Source organism: Enhydra lutris, unplaced genomic scaffold (genome assembly GCF_002288905.1).
Source record: "Enhydra lutris kenyoni isolate GAN:26980312 unplaced genomic scaffold, ASM228890v2 scaffoldscaffold55, whole genome shotgun sequence".
NCBI classification, from domain to species: Eukaryota; Metazoa; Chordata; class Mammalia; order Carnivora; family Mustelidae; genus Enhydra; species Enhydra lutris.
In genome coordinates, this window is record NW_019154139.1 from 8,816,408 (window position 1) to 8,831,327 (window position 14,920).

A 14,920-nucleotide genomic window follows, 5' to 3' on the forward strand; every position below is an offset into this window, starting at 1 on the left:
CACCGTGGATCATTTTCCTGTTGGCAGAGTAGGATGATAGAAACTGAGGGAAAGTCAGAGGCCTGGACTCTCCACAGTCTCACTGACCTTGGGAGACAGGCTTGGAGTTCAGGGCCTCCCCGGTAGCAGGGACTCCAGGGGTCACTATTCCAGAGGAGAGGAAGTCACAGAGGAGAAAGCCCAAAAGTCTTTGCGTAACTTCCTACTGAGAAACGTCTGCCTCCTGCTAAAGCTGCACACGTTCTGGATGTGGTGCCAGGAGACTAAACGGGAAGCAGCTTCTAGGGCCCAACACGCTAAGAGGAGATTCTGGCTTTCTCTTGGGGCTAGGAGACGGGCTGGAGCACAGGATCGGCCATGTCATAGCAGCTCCGGTAAGGACTCCATGCTCTCAGCCGGGGCCTCTGACACGCTCCCCCATGAGCACCAGAACTACCGTCCAGGGGGAAGCGCAAACCAGAACTAGACCAGCCCTCACAAATGCTGAAACCCAGCTCCAACTGGAACAAAGTCATTCCTTTGTATCCCAACTGTCTTCTAGATGACAGCGAAATCCTTTCTTTTTCTTTTTTTTTTTTTTTTTTAAGATTTTATTTGTTATTTGACAGAGAGAGATCACAAGTAGACAGAGAGGCAGGCAGAGAGAGAGAGAGAGGGAAGCAGGCTCCCTGCCGAGCAGAGAGCCCGATGCGGGGCTCGATCCCAGGACCCTGAGATCATGACCTGAGCTGAAGGCAGCGGCTTAACCCACTGAGCCACCCAGGCGCCCCCAGCGAAATCCTTTCTTAAGAGCTCCTGTCACTTTTCGCACAAGGTTTTTTGCACTCAGAATCCAGGAGAAAAACAGACAGAAACAGACCCACAGATAAGCTAGTACTGACGTTGTAAGACAGGCACTTTAGGATAACTGGGGTGAATAAGACCAAGAGCACAGAGGGAAAGATGGGGGATTTCATCAGAATACTAACATCTGTAAGGGAAGAATGATATGCAAGTTTCAGAGCGGAAACATACACTAGCCAACATTAAGACCCTGAGGGCACACTTCAGTCCTACGAAATATTAAAAGAGAACCTCAATGCTGGCTGGGGAGCTGGGCAGTTCTGCGGGAAATACCAATAGGGAGGGAAACTGGGAAGGGGTGAAACCCACCCCACACTCTGTCTGTAAACTCTGCCTGGATCCTTGACTGACTGTTAAACTATATAGGGAGAAGAAGACCCCAGTGCGTTTGGGGGGGGGCAGTCATGAGCAGTGGAAATGATAAATATGTGGGTAAATATAAACTTTAATTTTATTCTAATTTTTACAATGCATATGACTGTTTAAAGGAAGTTTTTCATATTGTATTTTGGATTTTAAAATGGAGACCGAGAATATGTTCCGACCCAGCGTAAAGAGCGGCTGAATCGGGGAGCTGTTAGCGGCTCGGGCCCTGGAGTCCCACTGCCGGGGCTCACGGCCTCAGCCCAGCCGCTGCTGCTCGTGTGACCTGCCTGCATTTGTGTCTTCAATTACAGGGGGGGACAGGCTGGCGCTGCCACACACAGCTGCTGCGGGGCCTCCATGAGTTGGCAAACACGAAATGGATCCGAGTAGGATCTGGTACCAGGCGAGTGCCAGCAAAGAGTTTGCTGTTACTCCAGCATCTATATTTTTAGTTCCACTTTTTAAGCTCAAAGCCCTCAGCCCCCTCCTAACCCTCCAGATCCATCCTGGTTATCTCCCAAAAGTCCCCAGGAGATCCTTGCTTATTCTCGGGAATGAGGAAACTCTGATCTTTCCAGAAAGGGCATCCAGGCCGAGGAGTAATGTTGTGATTGACCAAAGAGATTTTAGGGAGCTCCGAGTCATTCTCCACAGAGCAGCCAGACAACATGAGGACTTCTACGCCCCACTGGAACCCCAGACTTCTCCCCGCATTCCTAGAGATCGAATAGCCTTCCACACTCTGTGCGGTCTAGCTTCTGCCTGTCCCAGCAGCCTGGTGTTCTGTTTGCCAAGTAAACCAAATTGCTTGGCCACCTTTGTGCTGTTGTTCCCTCGGACCAGAACACTTCTGATCCACCCCTTCCCCAGTTCACTCCTGCTCGCCCTTCAGGGGTCCGCCCAAAGAGCACTTCTGCAAGATGTCCTGACCCCCTCGATTACTTCAAATCCCCTCCCACTATATGTTGTCTTAGTACCTGTAATTATCCTCCTAGCACGTGTGGTCATTCGAATTCATTACATTCTAATTCAATACATACATAATTATAGTATAGTGTTATGTATAGTATAATTATGTATGTATTGAATTGTTTGTTGTCTCCCCCGGCCCCCCAGGTGGAGTAGCCCTTCCTGAGGGATGGGACCCTGTCTGCCTGTTTACTATTGTATCCCCAGCACCAAACACGGTGTCGTGTACATATAGGTACCCAGTATTTAATAAGTGAATTAAAAGCAGCCTAGTAAGACAGGAATGGAAAGTGTGCATGAAGAAATAACAGAATCAAACACCGGAGAAGTATGCCAGGACAGAGGAGCTGTGTGGGCTAGGTTAAGGAGCTTGGACTTTATTTTGAAGAGAATGCAAGTCACTTAAAGGTATTAAGCCTGGTGAGTGGCTTTTCATATGCGTTTTAGAAAAACTAGTGTCAGGGAATGTGGAGGATTGTCATGGAGGGGGCGAAACTGGGACAGGGAGCCCCACAGGGGCTGTCGCTGGGAAGGAAACCACCGAGTGGGAGACAGGAGATGGGGTTGGGGGGGGCACTAGCCTGTGATGGGGCATGGACGGGGTCAAGCAGGCGGGCTAGAACCCAGAATAGAACACACTCACCTCATCCTGAGGGCCTGTACAGAAGGAGGGGAAAGAATGTATCAGATGTGAGGGAAGGGTTTTGTAGTTTTTAATAATTGAGATGTGTGGAGCTTTTTGCCCCACACGTTATGTGTCACGGCCTTCATATCTTATTGTCTGATGTCACCTGCCCAGACCGAGGGGTTTGGAGTCGTAGAACTGTGGTAAAAGGACTGGTAAGATTTAGAATAGCCACTCCAGAGAATGGAAGAAGGAGCCAATAAAGACCCTGATCCAGGCACCGTTATTTGCAGGAATCCTAATTTGCCAGATCCTTTTCTCCAATAGTGCTGAGCAGCCTGGGGGTAGGAATAAAAAAGGTAGATATTTGAATTGAAATAGGATGAGGACAGGAGCTTGCAAACCATAGCTTTAGGGCCAAATGAGGCCCCTCCTTGTTTTTTGTAAGTGAGGTTTTATTGGAACAAGCACAGTAATTGGTTTACATGTAATCTCTGTTTGCTTTTGTGCTGTAACAACAGAACTGACTAGTTGGAGTAGAGGCTGTAGGTCTCATAAAGCCCAAAATATTTACCATCTGGTCCTTTACAGGAAAGGTCTGCTGACTCCTAGATTAGGAATTAGCATGACTCCTAGATTAGGAATTAACAGCAGATAAAGCAGAAAAAACGTGGTGGGTGTAATGGAGGAAGTAATGGGAATAATGAAGGTCATGGGGGAAGACAAGAGAGGAGACTCAGGTGGACATTGATGGAGTGAGAGAAGTACAAGGATCCTTGGATCTTCTGGCTCAATGAGGCCAAAGTGTAGTTGCATTAAAAGGAAGAAGAGGGCTGGAAGTAATCAAGAAAATGTCCTCTTGGAAAGCAAGATTTCAGAGCAGGGCCGCTCTGAGTGATGGCCTCTTCCAGAGAGCGCTCAGTGGAATGGCTAAAGGCGACTCGTGCTTGGGGAATTCAGGAAATGATGAGGTAGGATTGATGGCCAGTGTCTGTGGATGCAGGGTGACCGAGGCTAGAAAAGACAGCGTCTATTTTCTGTTTTTTCTATTTTTACTGTTCTAAGAAGTATTTGTGTATATGAAGGGTCCAGGCCTGGTGGTATAAACTCTTTGGAGATAATGAGCTGGGTACATTTTAAAAGATTTCCGCACTCACAGTGTAGCGGATTTCAGCCATTGGGGGACTGTGCAAGGCAGCCGCCCAATACACGTTAATGTTTTCATTCTGATACTTTCACTGAATGATTTGCTGCAGCAACTTCCTTGACCTTTTGATGTAAATAACTCTGTTCCTAGAACAGTCCATTCCTTCTCCTCCTCTGTTTAAATTTTAAGTTATTTATCTGTAGGTCCAACTATTCTTTTAGGTCATTAGATGGTTTGTCACGCATGCTGGAAAGAGAAAGGGAGCTAGTAGGTACATGGAGTCAGATCATTATGTTCACAAGCTGCAGTTCGTGTTAGGCTGCACTGGACTTGACTTTCTAACTTAGGGGAGGAAACAAATCTATACGTTCTCGTGCTGGGATAGAGGTGACTGTTCTCCCTGGCTCCAGCCTTTGTTTCTGTCTCATTGATCCCATTTTTGTACCCTGGATGTCAGTAGTGGTTGTTCGGTAGAGCTGTTTGTCAGTCCATCTTTGCTAAGGAAAGAAACCACACGTCACACACACACACACACACACACACATGCACACGCACACGCCCTTTAACTTTTTGCTTGTGGAAGTCTTTAGAGCCAAAATAATGAACATTTCCCAAAAAGAAATGGGGAAAATGGTAGAAAACTGCTCTGCAGACTTGCTCAGCTGACCCTGAGCTCCCGGTCAGGCTGGTTCAGAAGCAGCGTGCAGAGTGGAGGGTAGAAGCGAGTCTGATCGTACCCGGCAGGAAAGTCAGGGCGGCACCTGCGGCGCTGCCCCCAGACTCGGCCCCAGCAGCTCCTCCAGCAGCACAGCTACTGCCTGCCTTCTTGCAGACAAAAAGACACACGGATTTGGTGTTTTAAATTCAACAAACCAAATTTACAGTCCACAGGTAAGTAAGAGAAGTCATCATTAATCCAATAACCCAATCGTCCCAGTAACAATTTAGTATTAGTGATTAGGGGCGGACTCATTAGACTTTCTCTCGAATTTTATGTTATTCCTAAATCTGTTTCTTTCATATAGCTTATTTTTAATAATGACATTAAAGTAAATTTTCAAATATTATGTTTTTAAAAAACTGAGCTCTAATTCATGGACCAGAAAATGTGCTCTATTAAAGGGTACAATTTAGTAGGTTTTAGTATATCACCAGAAATGTTCAATCATCACCACTAATTCCGGAACATTTTCATTACCCCAAAGAAGTCCTGCATCCATTAGCAGTCACTCCCCATTCCTCCCTCCCCCTAGCGCTTCCCCGGAACCAGTAATCTACTTTCTCTATTTGCCTACTAGGGACCTCTCATGGTATGGAATCATACAATGTCTTTTGTGTCTGGATTCTTTCCCTTCGCACCGTGTGTTCAAAGTTCATCCATGTTGTCACATAAATCAGTACTTCCCTCTTTCTTGTGGCTGAGTGATATCCTATTGCAGAGATAAACATGTTTTATTTACCCATTCATCAGTTAATGGATATTTGAGTTTTTCCACTTTTTGGCAATTACGAATAATTTTGCTATGGACACTTATGTAAAATGCTACTTTTTACATCACCGAGCAAAACCAGAATGTCTTATTTCACGTGCACAGTTAACTTGACAGTCATTATATGTCAGGAAAACTGAGAGGAAGGAACTGGACAAAAAACAAAAATTTCCTCTGTTCTATAGTGAGTAGTTGGAAGTGTTTAGTTGACCAAGGACCTGCCACTAACAGAAAAATTTACATTTACAACTATAGCTGGAGAGAGTTTAGAAATGTTTCTAGAAACGCATTTGTCATTATATTTTTGTAAGGCAGTTCTTCTAAATGCTTCTGAAATTTAAAGTTACAATATAATAATCAACGGGTCTGATGTTTTCCGTGAGTATAAAAAGTTAAAGATAACACATGAGCAGTTAGAATCATTTTATGGGTGCTATCTTTAAGCAAGTGCGACATTAATTGGCGTGCATCTATCACACGGGGAGATTTTTAATGGCAGCCCTTCCTCGCCGCTCTCGGTTGCACGGCAGCTCTGGTGGCTGCACTGTATGGACAGGACGAATGTCCACAGGAGAGTCACATAGCCTTCTGCAGTGAGCGGGAGCCCGAGCAGGATAACGCAATGGGCAGGAGGCGCCCTGAAGAGAGCTTCATGTGTCTGCTACAGCTGTGGTGTGTTTGGAAACAAAAGTAAATTGGTGTGCTGCAATTAGAGATAAAGTGGCTTTTTATGGGCAAAAGCCTGTGAATCGAAGCTACGAAACTGTAAACAATGATAAGCCGGTTAGGCGGCAGTTGCAGCTCCAACGGGAAAGAAAGGTGGACAGAGAGGAGAAAGCCGGGATTCTCAGACTTGGGCAGGCATCAGGAACAGCCGGAGGCCGGCTGGAGCTCGGGTTCCTGGGCACGACCCTAGTTTCTGATTTCGTTTAGGGGGCTTGGGCCCAAGAACCTCATTTCTGACGAGTTCCCGAGTGCTGCTGCCGCGTGTTCCGGGGCGCTCAGAGAACCGCCAGCGTCCAGCGAAAGCCGGTGGAAGTGAACCAGGTTATTGTCATCGTGTCGCGCCACGTGACTGCCACACCTGTGTTATCCTTTCTCAGTAAACTGCTGGAGAATGGGCTACCCCCAAATGAGGGTACACCAAGAAAGAGACACGGGGTATGGAAACCAACCCAGGAGGATGGAGCAGGGACATGTCAGGGGACAACTGTCACCCAAACAGAGCACACTCGGAGTGGCGGTGTGACTCAGAATGCGTCGAGGTGCCCATCACCATCATGCCGTCTCTTCAACACGACGACAGACGTCAGGATGAGGCTGACCTAGATTCTTCCATGCGCTCCTCTGGCCTCGACCATGTGCCGATGAAGCTCCCGTTTTCCTTTTCGTGCCCTGCTGCTGCATCGGCTGAGAACACTCATTTCACCCCCAAAATGTCTTGTGATTGGAATTTTTCCTAAAAGCTGGAGATGGGCCTCAGAGAGCTTTGAAGCAGAAAATAGAAGCCGCCTGCCCCAGTCATGGTTTTTTTTTTTTTTTTACAGGAGATTCAATTTGGTTTAAAGGGACATGCAAATATAAAGCAAAATAATATGTAAGTCATGTGTGTTAAGGGGTCGGTGTTAATTTCCCTGTTCTATGACTTCAGCTTTCTTTTATTATTATTAAAGTAACAAGTCTATTTAGCTGTAATGACGTTGGAACTGGATTTTGAACTGGATTTGTACGAGCTTTGGAACTCGTACCACCTAACACACGCATGAGTGTCAATAACTATTCCAAGTCAGGAAACAGTTTTGTGTCAAAGAAAGTTTGGAAACCCCTTGAATAAATTATTGTAGATTTCTCAGAACTTCCAATGTGCTAATGTTCATTATTAAACTCCTAAAGAGAGGCACAGTGTGCAATTGCCCAGTCTTACCTGACTTTACAATCCTGTTTTCACCAAACATCTTTTTACATCTTAAGGAACACAGTGTTCCTCAGAACACGGGAAATAACAGTGTAGAATGAATGCAAAAGAAGAGAGTATGATTTTTGCCTGAAATGGAGTTAAAGTAGTATCAAATGTTTAGTTTTGTGGAAACCAGGTTTAGAATGCTTTTTATTTTACTTATTTTTTGATGAAAAAAATTATATACATGGACTCAAATGTTTCACATCTCAGGTTGTTTGGAGTTTAATCTCGACTGTGTTTGAGCAGTTAGAGAAAGAAATTTGTTTCATAGCTTTCGGGTTCTTGTAGTTGGTTGTTCATTTTGCCATAATATTCTCTGTAGAAAAAAAAAAGGAAGACGGAATCTAAGTTACAGCTTTCTCACACTGTTTACTTTAAATGCCAATTTAAAATGCCACCAGTCAGTAGAATAGGGTGTAATACTTTACTTTTCTGCTCTCTGGTAAGTGTAGTGTAAAAATATGTCCAGCACAGTTCAGAGTCAAGGCGAATATTGATACTTTGTTAGCTTCATTTCCATGGCGGTAGTGGTATAGGATAACATCTTTGGATTTTCTCCACTTCCTGCTTTGGGTTTGTTTAGGCTTATTATGGATATTTAACATATACCATTTTAAGGAGTGTATGTTGAGACCTTGCCCATAGGATTTTACATTGTAAAATTATTTTATTTATTACTCTCATTTGTACATTGCATAATCTTTCTCTCCCATTTATACCTTTCAGTTTCAACCACTTCTGAAGGAACATCCTCCTTTTCCACTTTATCTCTGTCACCTCCTGATTCAGCCTCTCCAGAAAAATCTGTTCATCTCTTACACCCGATTTTGGCTGGACCTTCCTTCTGGACTCTGTCCCATCAGCAGTCTTCTGCCTCCTTTAAGGATAAAGATAAGAGAGCCAGGGCTCATCACCCCTTAGCTCCTAGGGGCCTAGTGTCTTCTGATGAAGAGGAAAATGACAACCTCTATCTACTGGAACGTCTTCCAGATAACTCTGAGTCTGCCAGGAAGCAGACAAGTCCTGCTTCTGGCCATAATTGGGCAGAGTTTCCCACTGCAAATGTAGACCACTTTACCTCTCTGTCCTGTCCGAGTTTTCAGACAACTGAAGGCCTGCCGAAAGAGCCTGAGGGAAACGATTCCATTAAAGCTCTCCTTGGAGAGGTGAAAAATGCCGTAGTCAAACTACATGAAGACCTGAATGTGGTGATACGGGAAATTCGTGTAATCAGTAGCCATCTGGTGAGCATGAGGGGGAATAGTCCACAACTAAGCAAATCTTCACAGCTTCCCCAGTCTTCTGAGGGGACGTTGGATCACATCTAATAAGCTCCATAGCCATTTTTGGTAGAACTCATGTGGTTCCACTTCCCAAAGACCAGGTTGGCCTCCTATAGATTCTTACAAGGTGGTGGTTTGATTTTTCCTTGTCAGGCTTATTAACCAATCTCTTTCCAACCAATAAACTCATTTGGTTTATTTTTTAAAGAGAAAAGGTATCACCTTTGTTAATATCAGATTTAGATATGAACTAAGGTTCCTTTGAAGCTGAAGAGAATTTCATCCTTCCACGCTTTGGACTTTACCTCAAAATATGTTAAACATTAGTGGAGGTTGTGGGAAGACAAACTGCAGATGGCTATTCTAGAGCATTTGGATAAGCAGTCAGAAGCCCTTCACAGCCTGGGTAGATGTTTCCTAAGGTCTCGTGCCAAGTTTCAGATTCCCTAAACCAAGGGCCAGCAATCTTTCCCTTCTTGTGGCTGCCACTGTTGGTTGGGGGTTAAGTTGAGACAAGTAAGACACTGACCAGGAGTTTTTATGTTAATGTATATTGCAAAGTGAATTCAAATGCATACTTTTTTCTTGTATTTGGAAAATAAATTTGATATTTTTCATCTAACATGTATCTTTTTAATTTGACAGCCTTTTAAGTAGAAATGTCTCAATTTTTATATTTATGGGAAAATGATCTAGTTTGGGGGTCATAGACCAGTGCTTCTCAACCCTGCTGCACACCAGAATCACCAAAGATGCTTTTATTCCTGTTTTATATTAATTTGAAAGGACATTGCAAGGGCTCCATGTACCCATCACTCAGTTTCGACAATTACCAACTAAAAGCTAAAATAATTCCTGATTATTTTGAAGAAATATGGGACATTCAAAAATATCCTAATGCTGGGTGCATTCCCAAGCCAAAACTGATTTTTCCCCATGCAAACTGGGTTAAGAAGTAGAGGGAACTGCCAGTGAAACTGTTAGTGGGAAGACTGGGATGTGGGAGGAGGTTTGGCATATTTGCGGAGGGGCAAGGAAGTCACTGTGGCTGGTGTGAAGTGAGGACAGGAAAGAACAGTAGGAGATTTGAGGTCCTGGAGGAAAGGGCAAGGAGTAGTGCCAGATGATATAGGTTCTAGAAGACCATTGTTAGAGATTCTGACCTTTATGAAATAAAAACTGTGACAAGATTTTAGGGTGAAAAATGATCTTAGGGCTCTAAATGATAGTGTTAGTGTTGGCTTTGGGGGAGAGATGGAGGCCATGGGGTGAGGCATGTAAGCCAATCAGAAGGTGATGGCAATTATCCAGATAAGAGCTGACGGTGGATCAAACCAGGGTAGGCATAGCGAAGGTACGTGAGAAGAGATTCGTTTAGGGATTTGCTGATGCGTTGGATAAAATATGTGATAGAGAAGAGTGACAGCCAAACCCCAAGGTATTGGATTGAGCAATTGAAATTCAAGATGAATTTGACATCAACTGGAATGAGGAAGGTTGCAGATAAGGCAAATGTTGAGGCATTCGTTTTTTAGATTGGTTAAATCTCAGATTGCATAACCCAAGTGGAGATAGCAAGTAAACAACTGGATGTGAGACTTGAGTCTGAGAGAGAGACCTAGATTGGAATGGAGGCAGGGGTTAGTAATGAGTGGTTATTTCAATCTATGAGACTGGATAAAATTGCCAAAGGAGTGAGTATGATAGTGGAGAGAATTTGAAGGCCTGAGCCCTGGGGCATTCTAACAAGAAGATCAAGAAGTTGAGCAATCTGTGAATGAGGCTGAGAAGATAGCTACCTCTGAACAAAGCAGTAGTGTGTAGTGTTTAGAAGCCCAGGGGGTTTTCCTCCTCTTGACCCTTTCTTCTTCCCTATGCATTTCAGAAGCACCTTTCCAAGTTCTTTCCAAATCCTATTAGATTTGTTTTAAGTTTTTTAAATTCCACTTACTTAACATTCAGTGTAATATCAGTTTCAGGTGTACAATACAGTGATTCAAAGCCCTATTTGATTTTGATCAGAGTTGCATTAAATTTACTCTTTGAGGGAATTTTTTTTTTACAAATTTAATCTTCTAATCTAGGAGCATGGTATATCTGTATGTTTCTGTGGGTCTTCTCTTACAAATTTTATGTTTAGTCTTTCAGTCCATGGGCATGGTATATCTCTATGTTCATTTATGTCTTCTGTTAGTGTTCTTCAGTAAACTCATAATCTCCCGCACAGAGGGCTTCTATTTCTTTTTAAAGACTTAATCCTTTCATGCTTGATATTTTTATGCTATTATAAATGCTACCTTTTTGCTGGTCTTTAAAGTTTGGGACATAACAGTTGAGAGAAATCTAAATATCCATCAAGATTCACTAATAGTTAACATGTTACCATGTTTGCTTTATCTCCCTCTCTTACTAAACATGTTTCTGTCTTTATTATGTAGACAGGTAAATAGATAGACACATGCATGTGTTGCTGAACCATGTGAAGGGAAGATTCAGATATCCTGACACTGCATCACGGAATACTACACAACTTACTACATGAATCAGGGTGATTATTCTCCAACCTACCTTCCAGTTAATCAGTTCTTTCTTCACCTATATCTAATCTTTGCTAAATCTTCCCATTAAGGTTTTTTTTTTTTAAGATTTTATTTATTTGACAGAGAGAGATCACAAGTAGGCAGAGAGGCAAGCAGAGAGAGAGAAGGAGGAGGAAGCAGGCTCCCTGCCAAGCAGAGAGCCCGATGTGGGACTCGATCCCAGGACCCTGAGATCATGACCTGAGCCGAAGGCAGAGGCTTAACCCACTGAGCCACCCAGGTGCCCCATCCCATTAAGTTTTTAATTCAGTTATTCTTCTTTTCATTTCTAGAATTCTACTTGGTTCTTTCAAAATCTTTTAAAAGTTTCCTTTAAAAAACTTTTCGTAGGCCCACGTTTCTTGCAGGTATTTTTAAGCATAACTTTACTGGTAAGAATATTAAGCAAACTAGTATAGAATTCTTACTAGAAAGAATAATAAGTAAACTAGAGAGAATTCTTAGCAGCAAAGCATTGAGAATATATGCATTTAAGGCTATAAATTTCCCTTTACTGTAACCCACAAAAATAAAAAATTGAGATATAATTCACAGACCATAAAGTTTACCCTTTTAAGGCATCTAATTGAGTAGTTTTAGTATATTCATAGAGTTGCATGACCATCACTACTATCTAATTCTAGAATAGTTTCATCACCACAAAAAGACACCCCGTACTCATTAGCAGCCACTCCCCATTTTCCCCCCTCTTTCAAGCCCCTGGAAACCTCAAAATCTACTTTCTCTTTCCATGAATTTGTCTATTCTGGATATTTCATATAAATGGAACCAGATGTGGCTTTTTGTGCCTGGTTTCTTTCACTTAGCGTAATTTTGGGGGGGTTTAGTCATGTTGTAGCACGTACGTTGTAGCATGTATGAGTTCTTCCTTCCTTTTTAAGTCTGAATAATATTGCATTATATAGATATACCACATTTTGTTTATCTATTCATCAGTTGAGAGACATTTGGATTGTTTGCACTTCTGGGTACTATGAATAATGCTGCTATGAATATTTGTGTGAACATATGTTTTCCACTCTCTTGGGTATATATCTAGGAGTAGAATTTCTGGGTCATATGGTAACTCTTATGTTTAACTTCTTGAGGAGTTGCCAAGCTATTTTCTGAGGTAGCTTTTACCATTTTACCACAGGTATTGGTATGTAATATTTTCATGGTCCTTTGGCTCAAAAAATATTCTAATTCCTATCATGAACAAGTATAGAAGTATATTTCTTAACTTCTCAGCATTTGTACTGTAATAATTCTAACATCTAAAGTTTTTATGTGTCTGTTTCTGTTATCTATTATTACCCTGCTGATTTGTGCTCATGATGTTTATTTCCTTGTGTGCCTGATTATCTTTGGCTATGTGCTGGTCATGACACTTGAAAATTCATTTGTATGATTAATACAAGAATTTGTCTTTGCTTCTGCCAAGTGCCTGGTGCTATTGTACCACCATACTGGTTAGGTAAATGAAGGTCATAGCTTGAAGTTTTCTAGAATACCCAGGTAAACCCCAGACTTAAACTCCTCTTATAAAGGACGGTTCGTTTCTAATTCACTTTCATTGCATAGCCGTTGGGTTCCACTTTGTTGTAAGGAGCATGTCTTGTTAGACTTCCCACCTGTGTGAAGTGATTTCTGTTCCTATCACCACCAAAAGGAAAGTTGGAATTTGTTGAACTCAACTAATGTCCTTAGGGAAAAGTGGCATTTGTGATCATTTACTTATCAGGTCTCTGGGTTTGTTTGTTTTTGTTTTTTGTCTTTTTTGTTTGTTGGTTTGGTTTGGTTTGGTTTCAAGTACCTATTTCATGCAAGACTCTGTTCTGGGTCCTAGGGATTCAGTGGTAAGCCAAACCAGATATTCCTGGCCTCACAGAGAACTGAGTTCTAGAGTTCTGGAGAAATTTGATAGATTAATCAAATTGTTTTGTTTTATTTTTTAAACTGTAAAAGTCTGATGGTTCTGGGAAAGGAAATATAGGATTTGACCTGGTGAGGGGTTCAGGGAAAGCTTATCTAAGGAAGTCACTTGAGCTGAAATATGAGTTCTAGGATTATTGAAGTAGATGCCACTAATAACATGTGGGGCAAGTCAACTTCTTTATGAAATAACATAGAGCATAAAATAAGGATGAAATCTTAAGACATCTTCTGTTGGCTTTCTTCATACATCTGGGAGACCTAGAAATGGATTCTTAAGGGATAGCAGGATACAGTAGCTCCTTTTTTCACCAGCTGTAAAATTTCTTAGTTGTACGTTGCTAAGAGTTGAGAAGAAACAAAGCTCCAGAGATACAGCACTCCTCCCTCCCCTTCCCCCATTACCAAAAGGTGTTGCATCAGATATCTTGAAATTCACTCAGAGAAACCCCACAAATAACTAAGGCAACAAAAGCTCTCCCTTTGAGAAGCTACTTTACATACCCATAGTAACTTCAGATTTTAACTAGGTTTTACGTAGCTCCTATATTTTAATTCAACCATTTTTTAATTAGTATAATTAACAAGCACTTATTTGAGTTTCTATTTAGCCAACTCCATTAAGTGAATAGAACAAACTCGGCTTAAATTAAGAACGGGTATATTCTGATTGACTTTGTAATTATCTCAGATTAAAAATACGTCATTAAATGCTATTAAGTATTTTATTATTTGAAACATAAGGATCTTATTATAAGGCAGTTATGAAAATATCACAGTTTACCTATTGTCAAATTACTGATGTGTTCATCCTTTAGATTTATTAAGCACTCATTATGAGTAGGCAATTTGCTAGACATTGGGGACACAATGGTGAACAAGATGGGGGCAGTCCCATCTTCAGAGCTGCCATTTCATGGGCAGAGTGTGATATGTAAATGCTATGAGTTTAGGAAGCAGGGGATAGTGTGGGGAGGGCCAGGTAAAGAGGTTATAGCCAGCTCTGATTTAGGGGAGGGTCGGGGAATGCTTCCTGGAGAAAATGAAGTCCAAAATGAATCCTGATGGTTAAGCAGGAGTTTGTAAAGCAAAGAGAGAGTAGAGAGAGAATTTTCTAGGCAGAGAGAACAGCATGTACAAAAGCCAGGAGCAGGAGGGAGCTAGGTGAGCCTGAGGATCAGACAAAGCTGGTGGGTCAGAGATTTGAGCACCTTGGTTTCCCTTCACGCAGAGACACCACGATGGTTACGAAGTATTACGTAGTATTAACTGAATGAGTAACAGAAAAGGACTGGATGACAAGGAAATGGATCATATTGGAAATGAAGCGTCCTAGAAATTTGGGGGTTACCAAAATCCATTCACAGACTGACAAAAAATAGACTTTATAGGGGTTTTTTGGAGGTTGTTTTGTTTTGTTTTGTTTTGGAGACCTTGGTGACTCATCTTCCCCACAAATTGGGTGGTTGTGACAGTGTTTGCTCTGGCTGTGTGAGGAACGTCGTCTTTGTGTGCCTTCCTTCTGAAGAGAAGGTGAGTCCTGAGAGCAGCCTGGTGAGTCAGTTACGTGCTCGTCTACCGGCAACTGTTTTTCTAGGTCTCACTGCATTTTTAATAGAGTGGATTCTGAGATGTGATAAAAGGATTTAGATCTGTGGAATTGAAAGATTTTTCTTTCTTGCAGAACAAGTAATTTGAGGAGGCCAAGCATATTATTGTTATG

The 14,920-nt window shown here is 42.2% G+C and overlaps 1 protein-coding gene across 1 annotated transcript in view; it reads left to right on the forward strand.

Moving 5' to 3' along the window:
- The window catches only part of LOC111157446 (ENTH domain containing 1), a 101,622-nt gene extending 92,894 nt beyond the window's left edge, over window positions 1-8,728 (forward strand). Inside the window, exon 7 of the mRNA XM_022518848.1 lies at window positions 8,127-8,728. Within this exon, the coding sequence (XP_022374556.1) occupies window positions 8,127-8,728 (602 nt within the window). The remainder of the gene's footprint in view (window positions 1-8,126) is intronic.
- Window positions 8,729-14,920: the final 6,192 nt, after the last annotated feature.